This window comes from Nicotiana tabacum, chromosome 8, assembly GCF_000715075.1.
Source record: "Nicotiana tabacum cultivar K326 chromosome 8, ASM71507v2, whole genome shotgun sequence".
Classification (NCBI taxonomy): Eukaryota; Viridiplantae; Streptophyta; class Magnoliopsida; order Solanales; family Solanaceae; genus Nicotiana; species Nicotiana tabacum.
In genome coordinates, this window is record NC_134087.1 from 92,809,474 (window position 1) to 92,824,800 (window position 15,327).

The following is a 15,327-nucleotide window of genomic DNA, read 5'->3' on the forward strand; positions in this document are numbered from 1 at the left end:
CGAAGGATATTGTAAATGTGTTAACAAAATCTCCTTATGAGATAACCAGATGGTACACTCTGAAATAATACAGCTAGCATGAAAAAAAATTTAGAAGATAGGCACTGAAAGCCTGGATGGGATAAATATTACCTTACTGTGACTCTCGTCCCTAGTAGAGCGAGGACGTTGAGCAACCCGAAGAGCCGATGAATAAAGCAATGAGAGCTAAAAGCAAAAGAATGTCGTGTTGAAATTTTCACAAGAAAAGGGATATGCAGAAATATTAGCAGAGTAATGAGAAGAGAGATAAGGAAGCATTATGAATAAGGTGTGATACATGGATGACAACGGTAGAGTGTTACAGAACTTATAATCAAATGAAGAAAGAGAGGAAAGGTGATGGGCCTTAAGACAACAAAAGAATACAGGCCATAAGGTTATATCCTCATTTTGAGAAATAAGTTCATGACTCCAACGCGACTACCAGAAGGGAGAGTTAATCCCCAGAGTAATAGAAAGCAGAATAAGAGGGTAAACATGATAAACTAAACATGAATTTGGGACTGAATGATTGGAAAATATTCGGCATCATGGGAATTTCAGATTTTGTTCCGGCGGTAATATAATGGACCACAGAAGAAGATTCATGATGAATTCAGAGAATGGTCATTCAGGGAGACGCTTCCTTAAAGCAAGCAATGTGAGCAAAGTTAAGCTTAAGAGACTGTATGTGCCAGTTACGCTAAATGTCACCATCGCGAGCAAGGAATTTTGTTATCCTTGGTACAGAAGGATTGCCGCAAGGCAAGGAAGGGTCATCGATGATGTAAAACAACGCCAAAGATAAAGAGGTAACACATCTATTGGTATATCCTTGTAGCTTCAACTCTTAGTACTCCCTTAAAGGGGGGAATATGGAGTGATGTGACAGTAAGTCAGAATTAAGTGGATCTAGTAACTATGGAGCGATAAAGGAAGGATGCAATAAGAATGAGAAAAGTATAAGATTGCATTTATCCAAATACTACAGATATGTTATGATTCCAGAACGTTATGTAAGCACGATGTCAAAAAAGAAAGAGAGGAAGTAAGGGTTCCTGCACGAGATGTTATTGTTAGATAAGGAGCCAGTACGTAAGGTAAGTTAAGACAAGGAAATAACCCAAGAAATATTATACAGAATATGATATGAGAATGGGCCAATGAGTAATTAGTAGTTGATTCAGGAAGAGCCTAGTCATGACTAGATAAGAAGTTAAGGACAAATCAACAAATCATGCAAGATGAATGTAGTAAACCCCAACATGGAGAATTCAGCCTTGCAGTAATGTCATTATAATACTTGAGATATATTCAAATAGGAGTCGGGGTGGTTAAAGGTACCGTATGTGTGTTACAGGGATAAAAGAAAGTGTCACTGGGAAGGCAATCAAAATATTAGTTCAGAAGCAACCCTACAAGCACAAGGGCATGGAGCTAAGCAACTACGGATAATTATAGGCATGGAAGGACATCAAAAGGTCTGTAATAAGCTCACAGTTTTACGAGGGTCAAGGGTTCTCACTAAGTACTAAAACGAAAGACTAGCTAAGGAAATAAGGAAGAAGGGTTCAACCTAAGCTGGATTACCTAAGGAGGAAATGGTCTTGTAACAACAGTCTCACAACAACATTGTATGCACTCCAAGAGAAAATGACACCTACTGTGGCTAAGCAACGGGAAGTAAAATTAGAAGTGATATTCAAGATCATATGAGTTCCATGGAATTCTAATATGCGTGGACACCAAGATAAGCTATGTATGCACGTAAGAAGGAGGCACAAAGACCAAGAAAAGTAATTGCTTACGTTTGAAGAAAGCTGAGATGGAACAAAAATAATTATTCGATTCATGATCCAGAGTTAGTTACGTTATGAACGCACTTAAGAGTTTGGAGTTTTATACATGCACCATATACAACCGTAGAAAATTCAATTATAAGTTAAAAGAAAGAACTGAGCCTAGGTCATAGACAAAGGACTGTATCATGGATATTCCTTAACACCTATGAAAGGCTTATGTAATAACTAATACCATGAACCGCATATCGGGACGTAGCTTAAGCCTTCATAAAGGCTGATCAGAAAAAGGAGGACACTAAGGAGATACATCAACAAAGTAAATCAGGAATCTGATTATTGGACCCTAAATATAATAGAAATCATGATTGAGAACATTGCCGAATCACTCTTACTATCAAAGGTACACGAGAGATAATGCAGTAGCCATATTGTATAACGGCTCTACGATAAAGCCAGTTAGAAGTGTCCCAACCTCATAAGAAGTTAGTATGAAGCTCTCACGAGATTGTGTAAAAAGGTGCATGTAATTATAATAGAAGTTCAAGACGTGGATGTGAATTATACCTATGTGGAGGGAAGGTCATGAAAGAGGTAGAAGATGTGATGTGAGGCTTTAAGGAAAGTAAGATAAAGGCAAACAATGTACGAGATACTCAAAAGCAGAAGGTTGAGAATATTCCATACTTGGGATAGAAGGCTAGAAGTGGCGGGATTCAATATCTAGGAATGATAGCAGCGACGTCAGTAGCATATCTTCCAGCCTATGGTCTAGGTATCGAAAAGCCTGATTATGAGGGTAAAGAATAGTTAGAGACAATGTGATGTCTCGCTTGATGTTCCAAAACAACATAAGAAAATCTATGGCGCAAGTAAGTTGAAGGAAGGCCGCAAATAGAATAAATAGATATGTATAGATCCCAAGCTAAATAATAGTAAATCGATAAAATTTTATGACAGGAGTAAGAACGAGAAAGGGCGAGTGAGATGGTGACGAGAACGGATACGTCCTCGGGATTAAAACCCATGAAAACAGGAAAGCTAATGGTTTCTCTAAGTTATAGAAAGTTCAGTATAGCCTGAATGAATTCAATGAAGTCTAAGACTAACAATATTCAGAAAAGATGGAATGCTGCCCTATTAATAGAATGAGTGTGTAATTATTATAGACAAAAAAATAACGTTTGGGCCTTCGATTGAGTAATGATCTGACGAATAAAAGAAAGGGATCTCATGAATACGACAGGATTAAAATATCCACACAAGGTGAATCACATTGGGATGCAGTGAGATACGGTTATGAAAGCAGGGTATCACCCCAGGTGGATCAATCTAATCATTTCAGATGTTCCCTGATAAAACGCGAATCCTAGCTGCAATATTACATAAAAGGTTAAGTTATCAGGGGTGGATTATGTGTCAAAATTGAGGTGAATCAACAATGGATGGATAAAAGTTATAAAGTATAAGAGGAGATTAGGTTGTCATTCTTAAGATGAACAGTAATGTGGAAGCATTAAAGGACATAGATTTATACATATGTGATAAACAATGAAAGTAACCTGGGATTTGGTAGAAGATCTCAGTAACGAGAAGTCGAGGTAAGAGTTATGGTATATTATGACCTATATAGATGCAATAAAGTCATACGAATGGATAACCAGGTATATAAAATAAGATATAGCCATATTCGCCAAAAAATACCATGCGAAGGACTTCAGGATTGGCTAAAAACTGGAGGAAAAAGGAGAGGAGAGTCGCATAGGCACACTTACAAGGTCAGTATCATAGAAGTTGCATGATGGGAGGTAGCAACAGTTACGATATTGGAAGGAATTCGATCACAAGTCATGGTGTGGGAAAGAGGCCTAGAGGGGTGAATGCCCTAGCCTTTAGACTTATTCACAGAACAGTTGCCTAGATGGTAAGAGGACTACTAAAGTATTCGTAAGAGCTATGAGATATGAGAATGATAAGCGCATCAGTCAACATTCGAGGACGAATGTTCCAAAGGGGGAATGATGTTACACCCCATATTTTCGTACATGAAAATACGCCATAAATAAATTAATGAGAGCCCGGAAGTGAGATGTCACGTCCCGCAGTACTATATTACGATGATATTGCACTTTGTAGTACTGTACAATGAATTTGTCGTAAGGTAATTGACATCAGTCCAAGAAAAAGATTATTTGGAGATTATAAGGATTATGCTATTTCAACCACGTAACAAGTAAATTCGTGAAGGTGAGAAGGGAAGCAAGTCAAAGAAAATGAATTTTCGTCCAAGTTTGACATGTTAGGATAAAATACGGTCCGAGCTAAAATACTCAGTATTTATAAACTAGTACCATACGAGGTACCACATGACCATAATAGTAAGGTGTGTAAGGTATGTGAAAAGTGAGTAGTATTTTAAGTAAGTGGGAATATTTCTCAATTTTACGGGTAATTGATTAATTCCGAGTAATGTGACATTACCCAATTAGCTAACAAGTGAATAAATACTTAATAAATTATACCCTAGTAATGTGGCAACATAAAATGATTCTTAGTAATTTTAAGTAATGAGGTGGCTACCTTAGAACCTTATAGGAAAGATTGATTCTGATTCCATTTCTTGGTTTTGAACTTTGAATATTTCATTCCATTTTTTGGTTTGAACATTTCAAGAACAAGAGATCAAAATCGTTCAAAACATTTTTAACAATCTCAAACGTAAATTCGTTCGAACTTTCAAAGAAACACAAACTTAATTCCATTCAAATTTTGCGATTCTAAAAGAGTACGATGCAATCTTCACCAAGAATACAATAACAACAATGACCCAGTATAATCCCACAAGTGGGATCTGGGGAGGGTAATATGTACGCAGACCTTATCTCTACCCCGAAGGGTAATCTTCACCAAGAATATTATACGAAATTTTCCCTACTCCGGGTATGTTAAGGCCATCCATTCTTTCTTTCGGAGTGGTCCAAATTATAAAGAAGAAACGAGCAAACGCACAGTTTCCATAAATTACTCTATTCATAGAAATACTAGGGGTGTCTATATTCTTGATTCCCCATGTGAATTATTATTATCTTCTGTTCATGGGCCTCAGAATAATACGCAGTTGAAAAAGTTTATCCGGAAGGAATATTGAGATTATTACGTATTTTTCATGCATTTCACCCATTTATACATGTGCATTGACCCATGACCAGTTGGCGTTATATATGCGTATATATGTAGATATATGTATATGGGATATGGAAAAAGGTTACAGCGTTATATACGCACCACCACCTGATCAGTTGGTATATGTTGATGATGTTGCCAATAGTGGCCCAGTATGATATGAAGGGATGCCCTCAGAGGCTAATGATGTTATGAAACATGTACCTATGCATGACATGACATTCATACGCATATGCATGACGCTAAAAGTAATTAATGATTTATAAAGTTATTCAGACTTATAGGTTGAGTCATGTACTCTATATTTCTTCCATGTCTCTTATGTACTTATTTATGTGCTTTACATACTCGGTACATTATTTGTACTGACATCCCTTTTGCTTGGGGATGCTGCGTTTCATGCCCGCAGGTCCTGATAGACAAGTCGAGAGCCCTCAAAGTAGGCTATCAGCTCAACGGAAGATATTGGTGTGCTCCATTTTCTTCGGAGTTGCTTGTTTGGTTTGTATGAGTTAGATGTGTATTGTTTGGCATGGCGGGACTCTATCCCGACCTTTATGAAAATTATGTATTCTTAGAGGCTTGTAGACAGATGTCATGTATGTAAAAGATTGTATGGCCTTGTCGGCCTATGTCCAGTGTTCAAGTGGCCATTTTGGTCTTAAAGGCCCATATGTCTTATGTATAAGTTGACATTACCTGTTGTATTCTACCTATTTCACGGTAGCCTCTCCGGCTCAGTTATTCATGATAGTATGACATGAAAAGATACGCTATGTTGGTACTCGGTTGAGTAAGGTACTAGGTGCCTATCGCAACCCATCGGCTTGGGTCGTGAGAAATTCTTTCTCCTGGTTGTTTCTTTAGATATCTTACAATTCTAAGTGCAGCTTCCATATGAGATTTTTTAGGCTTCTATAGGAACTGACTCAATGTTTGAACATTGAAAGAGATGTCTGGTAACGTCATGGCTAAGTATAACAGTGTCATGACCCTAAATCCAGACTCGGTCGTGATGGCGCTTCTCGTGAAGACAAGGCCAGCCGACACAACACCCAATTAATTTTAAACAACTATAATAACACAATTTAAGTCATTAATATGCTAATAATTCCAAAATAAAAGTGAACTAGTACAATTTGCGGAAACCAACACAACTTTACATCGGGTGTCACTAATCATGAGCATCTAACATAAGTTTAAGAGTATGAAAGAGTTTATACAATCTATTACAGAACTAGAACAATGGAAGTAAAATAGTAGAGAGAAACACTGGGCTACGAATGCCAAGCAACTACCTAGTGGACTCCAAATTGCCTGCTGGGAGCAATCAACCTTCATTGGCGGGACCCGAAGCTCCTGAATCTGCACATAGGGTACAGGGAGTAAAGTGAGTACTCAAACTCAGTGAGTAATAAAAATAAATGAAGACTGAGTGATAATAAATCACGTAAAGCAGAACAACATGATATAAAGAGGTAGTGTAAAACCAATACAATGCAATAAAATAGTGAAATCTTATAAAAACACCTTAGTTCAGTATAAGCTTCTTTAAAACACCTTTATAACAGTTAAGTAAGTAAATAAAAAGTAGCGAGAAAAGATAAACACATAAAACTCAGCCCCTCGGGCACAATACCAACAGAAATCAGCCCCTCGGCCAATAACATGGAACAACCACAGCCCCTCGGGCTATATCACATATCTTACTAGGTACCCGCACTCACTGGGGTATACAGACTACGAGAGGGGCCCTTTATGGCCCAAGCGCAATATCAAGCCATCTCGTGGCATAATCAAATAGGCTCTCGGCCTCATATCAAGCTACCTTATCGCGTACAACTCAGGCCCTCGACCTCATAATCATAATTAGTACAACCCTGCTGCGGCGTGCAGCCCGATCCCATAATAATCCTCACAACACAGGCCCTCATCCCTACTCAGTCAAAAATCTCTAAAAGCCACTCGGGCACAGTAAAAATATGATGCTCAGCCCAAAATATCATTTAAAGTGTTAAAATAGAGTAAGCATGACTGAATTATGAAAACAGTAGACTATAGCAGGACTGAGTACAGATATAAAATCAAAAAAGTGAGGAAGTAGCAGTAAAAATCGAGTCCGTCGCATTTTGCACCCCTAATGTGTATTCTTTTTTGTGATTTGCACCCTGTCCTATGTTTTTTTACAATTTCAACCCTAACCTCTTTATTCCCTTGCAAAACAATAAAATCACCATTTATATAAATTTTTCATGAGGGCAAAATAAGAAATACAAATAATATGTCTTTTTTTTTATCGTTGGCCCAAAAGGTTTATCGTTGAAGACAAGAGTTTGGAAAGCTGCAAGGGCAACTTATGTAAGTAAGTACAGATATGAGATGTATATGCTAGAAAAGGAGGACAAAGAAGCTAGAAATTGGTTTAACGATAAACCACCCAAATTCTGGAGCAAGTCACATTTTAGAACAACAACAAAGTGTGACATGCTTTTGAATAATATTTGTGATGCATTCAATGGGACAAAACCCATTTTAAGGGCAAGGGAGAAACTTATACTTGGACTACTTGAAGGAATTAGAATATACCTGATGAAGAAACTGAACCAAAAGAGGGAAGACCTGCTCAAATACCAAGGTAATATTGTTATTGTAACTTCTCTGAAGCACAAAATATTTAACATGATCCTAACAATATTTTACTATAACAGGAAATTTATGCCCTCGAATCCGAAAACTAATAGAAAAAGTGAAGGAAGACTCAGCTACATCAATTCCTACTTGGGCTGGAAAATTTTTATTTCAAGTAAAGACCATGTATGGTGAACAATTTAGTGTAGACTTGAGTGGAAGAACCTGTTCATGCAGAGGATGGGACCTTACAGGAATCCCATGCTTACATGCAATGAGCTGCATATTCCATATAAGAGAGAATCCAGAAAATTTTATACATGATTGTTACAAGAAGACTACTCAAATGAGGATTTATGAGCCAGTCATTGCTCCAATGGATGGACCTGACATGTGGGAACCTACTGATCTACCTGACGTTAACCCTCCTAATTATGAGCCAAAGAAAAGTAAGTTGAACAAAAATAGAAGAAAAGAGCCCGATGAAATTGAAGCCTCCAAGAGAAAAGCAGTTGAGATGAAAAAACAGAGAAGAGAGAAAAAGAAAAAACAAGTTGCAACAAGTGAAATGCATGATGCTACCAAATTGAGTAAGAAAGGGAAGTTGGGGAGGTGTAGCAAGTGCTTACAAACTGGTCACAACAAAACAACTTGCAAGAAGAGTAGTAATTCCCCAAATTCAACAACTCTACCTCAAACTACTCAAACAACTCAAGATTGGTATCAAAATGCGACAAGTCCATCCCACCCAAGTAAACAAATCAATTTTGAGTCCACTTATTGGACTGGACATATAAATGAACCTTCTAAACTCAATGTATGTATGGGACTTTAAATATAGGTGATTTAGTACTTTTAGAGATAGGTAATACATTTGCGTTCTTTATTTTTTTTACAGCCAAGAAGGCCAACGGAGGATGATTCATCTCATAGGTCTGCACGAGCTCAAGTTGGCGGCGTTGTGATAAATGTTGAGAAGTATATGTGGAATGGAAAAAATTGTATTAGCTTACAAACCCTTCAAAATACAAGTGCTATAGAGAAGTCCAAGAAAAAGAGTTTTGATGTGGAAGAAAATAGAAGCAATTAGCATATGAAATTGTCAGCAAGAACAAATTTAATTTCATCACGACTTCTTTTGCTGTTTAATGGATATATCATTTATTCCTAAGAGATTCTCAATGTCAAGTTTATCATTTACCTTTACAATTTAATTTTAGTATTTGTACTCTTCGAAGCCTTTTGACTTATCTTTATTGCTTAACTATATACACCCTTATCCTATTTTCATCTCAATCAGAGAGGAACACGATCATTACACAAGAATTTACAGCAATAAAGAATAGTGCTATATTAAGTAATAGCGATTAGCAAAAACTACATTACACACGAGCCCATATACATATACATTTACATTTCGAAAAATACTAGCATCAATCTCAAACTACTGGGCTATATTTATCTTTCAATACAAAACAGAGATTCTCTAATGACTGTCCCAATTTTATTTTATTTTTTTTGCAAAAGAATAGACAGTAAAAAAGACGAACTAGCTGAATATAGAAAAACTGACCTCCGAAATGGATCCACCAGGAACGACGTGAAGAAGTAAACGGCGAAGGCTTTAACAAGGTGAAATCAGAGAAAATATGGGGCGTTTTGGAAGATTAAGCTTATAAAGATCGACGAGATGCATAAATCTTAACACCATTTCTGTTAAAGAGATATGGAAACACATCTTGGTCACTTGAGAAAATGACTGATTTATTGAGCTTGTCCATTTTAGGCGAGGTGAAAGGAAAGAGAAGATAATTGTGACTGATCATTTGCTTTGGTCTTGAGCTTGTCGATATGCTCTAGGTGATGAAGCAAAGAGAAGATTAGTATGACTATTGACTGGTCTTTGCTTTGGTAACCAAACCAACTCCTTTTTATTTAATCTCTCTTTATTTATTTTATGTCATTATTTTATTTATTTTTTATTTGCATTTCCTATTTTGCCCTCATGAAAAATTTATATAAATGGTGGTTTTATTGTTTTGCAAGGGAATAAAGAGGTTAGGGTTGAAATTGTAAAAAAAATATAGGACAGGGTGCAAATCACAAAAAAGGATACACATTAGGGGTGCAAAATGCGACAGACTCGTAAAAATCCTCTAAGGATCCAAACAGTTGGCATAAGGCCCAAATATGACATTCAGTCCAAAACATGATGGTAGCAAACAGTTTTCAATCAAATACGCGATAATACAGTCATTCGGGATGGACTAAGTCACAATCCCCAACGGTACACGACCCCACGCTCGTCATGTAGCGTGCGCGTCACATGAATATAGCACAACGATGTGAAATCCGGGGTATCATACCCTTAGGACAACATTTACAATCATTACTCACCTCTATATGGTCCAAACTCTAGCCTGCGATGCCTTTGCCTCTCGAATAGGCCTCCGTATGCTCCAAATCTAACCAAAATTAGTGCAAAACCATCAATATATGCTAAGGGAACAAAGCCCACTCGAAAGAAGTCAAATTACAACACAAATCCCGAAATTGGCCAAATCCCACCCTTGAGCTAATGGTGAGCCAATAATACCCTGCTCGAAGAATCTTTTTTGCCAGAACATACCTGGTCATATGCGGCCTGCAAACTCCGGAATGTACCTCAGTCATGATAGTCGTGGCTTGATTTGCATCGATGCACCTCAACTGCCCAAGATTTGGAGTTCTTTTGTACAAAATTCCCCCGCTCAAGAAAAATCCACTAGCCAAACGTCGAATTGTTCTCTTTTGATAACTCGTGGCTTGTATCAGATATACCCCCATCCTGATGTACTCCCTGATATCATGGAACCACGGCTCACCATCAAGTTCTTCCTCGACCACATTACAGTAGGCATGCTGATCATAAACTTGAATATGCAGAGGGCCAACATAAGATTTGTCCGGATGGTGCAACATTAATGCCAAGGTAGCCAAAGCATCGACAACCTCATTATGGATCCTTGGAATGTGCCTGAATACTATTGATCGAAACCATTGGCAAATATCATGCAAACATTGTCGATACGGTATAAGCTTTAAATCACGTGTCTCCCATTCTCCTTGAATCTGGTGCACTAGAAGGTCCGAGTCTCCCAAGACGAAGACTTCTTGGACTCCCATGTCTACAACTAACCTCAAACCCAAAATGCATGCCTCGTGCTCAGCCATGTTATTGGTACAATAGAAACGAAGTTGAGCCGTAACAGGGTAGTGATGCCCTATTTCAGAAATAAGCACGACCCTTATCTCGACACATTTCATGTTAGTGGCTCCATCAAAGAAAAGTTTCCAACCTGGTCTTTCAACCTGCTCCACCTCATCAATATGCAACACCTCTTCATCGGGAAAATAAGTCTTCAATGGTTCATATTCTTCGTCAATCAGGTTCTCGGCCAAATGATCGGCCAATGCTTGCGCTTTCATCGTCGTCCGAGTCACATATACTATGTCAAACTCTGTGAGCAAAATCTGCCACTTTGCCAATCTTCCTGTGGGCATAGCCGAGAAATGAGGTAAATAGTGTAGGACGACAAATAATGCTTCAACTTCTGTGCTACCCAAGTTAGGGCAAAACATGTCCTCTCAAGGGGAGTATACTTAACCTCAAAAGATGTGAAATTCTTACTGAGATAATAGATGGCCTGCTCTTTCCTGCCAGTGATGTCATGCTGACCCAACACACAACCAAATGAATTTTCCAGGACTGTCAAATAAAGAATCAAAGGTCTCCCGGGTTCTGGTGGGACCAGCACAGGGGGGTTCGACAAATACTTTTTGATCTTATCGAATGCTTCCTGGCACTCATCAGTCTATTTGACCGCAACATCCTTCTTTAGCAACTTAAAGATGGGCTCACAAGTTGTCATGAGCTGAGCAATAAACCTGCTGATGTAGTTCAGCTTCCCTAGTAGACTCATCACCTCGGTCTTGTTCTTTGGCGGTGGTAGTTCCTGGATAGCCTTGATTTTCGACGGATCTAACTCAATGCCTGTCGACTAACTATGAACCCCAACAGTTTAACAGATGGAACACCAAATGCACACTTTGTAGGGTTGAGCTTGAGATTGTACCTGCAGAGCCTTTGAAAAAACTTTCTCAAGTCTTTGACGTGGTCAGACTGCTTCCTAGACTTTATGATCACATCATCCACGTAGACCTCAATCTCCTTGTGTCTCATGTCGTGGAATACGGTAGTCATTGCCCTCATGTAAGTTGCCCCTGCATTTTTCAAGCCAAAAGGCATGACCCAGTAGCAATATGTTCCCCACGGCGTGATGAATGCTGTCTTTTCCGCATCTTCCTCATCCATTAAAATCTAATGATACCCCACATAGCAGTGCACAAAAGACCCAATTTCATGCTTGGCAGAATTATCAATCAAAATGTGGATATTTGGCAGTGGGAAGTTGTACTTTGGACTTGCTTTGTTGAGGTCACAGTAATCAACACACACTCTGGTCTTACCACCTTTTTTTGGCATAGGCACACCATTGGCTAACCACGTGGGATACCGCATGACTCGAATGACCTTTGCGTCAAGCTTCTTTGTGACTTCTTCTTTAATCTTCACACTCATATCAGTTTTGAACTTTCTCAACTTCTGCTTGACGGGAGGGAATGCTGGATCAATTGGCAATTTGTGGACCACCAAATCGGTACTCAAGCCTAGCATGTCATCATACGACCATGCAAAAATAACTTTATATTCAAATAATGCTTTAACTATTTCTTCCGTGATTTGTGGTTCAAGATTGACACTTATCTTAGTTTCTCTGACATTATCTGGATCCCCTTGATTGATTGCTCCTGTATCATTCAGATTAGGCTTGGGTTTTTCTTCAAAATGATTTAGTTCCCTACTAGTCTCTTCAAACGCCTCATCCTCATTATATTCTGATTTATCATCACACTCTATTTCTTAGATTATTATTTAAGAATTAGATTGACTTTTAAGACTTGGCCGAAGATTCCTCATGCATGTCATGTCATTGAAACCATCATAAAAAGAACTGTACACAGAATAAAAAAAACAAAAATAAAACCATCAGGAATGATGGAAAAGTGAAATTGCATTTCATTGAAAATAAAGGATAACAGGGTTTGTACATCAACAAGCGGAAAAAAAAAGGGTCACAACCCTGGAATGACCCAAATAGAAAGGAAAACAAAACAAACTACCAAGACACCTTCCGAGTAGGGAGAGGAGTAGCCTTCCAATTGTTAAGCTTTACATTCGGCCCAACGAATTGCACGTCCGCTTTTCTAGAACCTTCTCCAACTTCTACCATGTTCACATCATCAAACAATCTCTGGAACCTTTCAATTAACTCCTCATCAATGTCAACCACAGCACTTGGAATTGTCGTCACTGGGCGTTTCCTGGCACCGGGCTTGACAAAAGACCTGGAGAGACATAGGATAGGCTTCGGAAGTGCCCACGCCTTCTGTTTTAACCTTCTAGCCCTTTTCACATCTGCCGTTGTGGGTTTGAATCCAAGACCGAACGTACCCAAGTTTTCAGGGAGGGACTATGGCTGTATGATACCCTGCAAGGATGCACCCAGACCTTCACCTGGCACAAAAGCCATTTTCAGCATTTCGGAGGCCACCATGATGGATGCAGAGGCTATCATTGGAGTTGGAATACATTTCCTTTTTGGAACCTTCTCGACCGGCACTGTTTTAAAAAACTTGATAGACCCAAGGCCCTTTGTCATCTTCACCCTCAATAAACGGGATAGAGGCATCATTGTGGGCACACAAATTCTCCTTACCATACACGATAATCTCCTGTCTATCCCACTCGAACTTGACCATCTAGTGCAAAATGGACGGGACTGCTTTGGCAGCATGTATCCAAGGCCGACCTAACAACAAATTGTAAGAGACACCTATGTCTACTACCTGGAACTCCATGGTGAATTCCACAGGTCCTATTGTCAATTCAAGCACTATATCACCAATCGAGTCTTTTCCTCCACCGTCAAAACCTCGGACGCATATCCTATTTTTGTGAATCCTCTCATCATCAACTTTCAACTTGTTCAGAGTAGAGAGAGGGCAGATGTTTGCACTGGAACTATTGTCAACCAACACCTTGGTGACTATAGAATCTTCACATTTTACCGTAATATAGAGAGCTTTGTTGTGTTCAGTACCTTCCACAGGCAACTCGTCATCAGAGAAGGTGACCCTGTTCACCTCAGATATTTTATTGGCGATCTTTTCCAGATGGTTCACTGGAATTTTGTCGGGTACATAAGCTTCGTTTAGAATTTTCATCAGGGCCTGACGATGCTCATCTGAATGGATCAACAATGATATCAAGGAAATCTGGGCGGTCATCTTTCTCAACTGCTCCACGATAGAGTAATCTTGGACCTTCTTTTTTCTCAAGAACTCCTCCGCCTCTTCTTCAGTGACTGCTTTCTTTACTAAAACTAGATTATCTTTGGATGTTTTAGCTTTTCTTAACTCTTCTGGGACAAAGCATCTCCCCGAACGAGTTAATCCCTGGGCCTTATTGACTTCTTCTTTCACTTCCTTTCCCTTATAGGTCACTATCACCCATTAGTAGCTCCATGGGACAGCCTGGTGTTGACTACCGGCAATTGGGTTACAGGATTGATGATGACAGGGTCCGTACGGGCACCCTCTACAATTATGATAGGCTTATTTGCCAACCCTGGCACGACCATTTTTGACTTTTCTAGCTTTGCTACAGTATCACTTGGGGATCTTTTCTTAACTACCACAGAGATGGCTCACCGTTTGTCATGCTCAACTTGTTCACTGATCCTTCAACCGTTGGTTTTTGGACTGGCTTGGCCTCACTGGACCGAATCATCACGACGGACTGTGAAGGCTTCTTGGGCTCCTCCCCCTTGTGTATTATCTCGATCATGCTTGTTTCCTCATGGGTTGGGAATTGGTTCTGATTGATTTTGGGTGCCTCTGGAGTTTGGACTTCAGTCCGGTTTGTGTCGATGAGCTCTTGGATGGCATTTTTCAAGTGCCAACACTTCTCCGTATCATGCCCCGGAGTACCAGAACAGTATGCATAACTCAAGGAATAATCAAGATTCTTTGGAGGAGGGTTTGGCAATTTCGACTCAATTGGCCTCAGCATATCTAACTACCTCAATCTCTGGAACAAACTAGTATAAAACTCCCCAACGGGGTGAAAGTTTTCTTCCGCTACAACTTCTCGTTTTTGAATGCTGGATTAGGTCGAAAACCTATATCGGCAAGGTTTCAGTAGGCTCGTAGGGGTGGGAAGCATTTTGTGGAGCTGGGTAAGTGTTTTGTGGGGCTGGGGCATGCCATTGTGAGAGGAAGGAGGTTGAGTATATGACTGGGCATGGTGGACAGAAATTTGAGGGTATGGTGATGGGAAATAATGCTGGGGTGGATTATATGGGGTTTGGGTGTAGGTTCGGTGATAGGGTCGAGGCTGGGTATAGTGGTGTGACGGGCCCCTCGGTACAAACCACGATCCTGAATCAACTATTTCCACATCTTCTTTCTTTTTTGTTCCGATCACTCCTCCAATACCATTTTGGATGACTTGGGTAGTTGCCTTGATGGTCGAATAGCTCATGATTTTGCTTGATTTAAGCCCTTCTTCCACCATGCCACCCATCTTCACTAC

General features: G+C 39.4%; 1 protein-coding gene across 3 annotated transcripts; it reads right to left on the reverse strand.

Moving 5' to 3' along the window:
* Window positions 1-6,090: 6,090 nt before the first annotated feature.
* Window positions 6,091-12,841, reverse strand: LOC107785664 (uncharacterized). Of its 3 annotated transcripts, XM_075219475.1 has the most exons (4): window positions 10,261-12,841; window positions 9,205-10,096; window positions 7,590-7,622; window positions 6,091-6,368 (listed from the first exon to the last, which is right to left on the reverse strand). In XM_075219475.1, exons 1-2 carry the CDS (start codon window positions 11,250-11,252, stop codon window positions 10,021-10,023), a joined length of 1,068 nt encoding a protein of 355 aa, XP_075075576.1. In that variant the 5' UTR covers window positions 11,253-12,841; the 3' UTR covers window positions 6,091-6,368; window positions 7,590-7,622; window positions 9,205-10,020. The 3 variants fall into 3 exon arrangements, with proteins under 3 accessions (XP_075075576.1, XP_075075573.1, XP_075075574.1); XM_075219472.1 differs by having other exon boundaries at window positions 9,205-12,841; XM_075219473.1 differs by lacking the exon at window positions 7,590-7,622 and having other exon boundaries at window positions 9,205-12,841.
* Window positions 12,842-15,327: the final 2,486 nt, after the last annotated feature.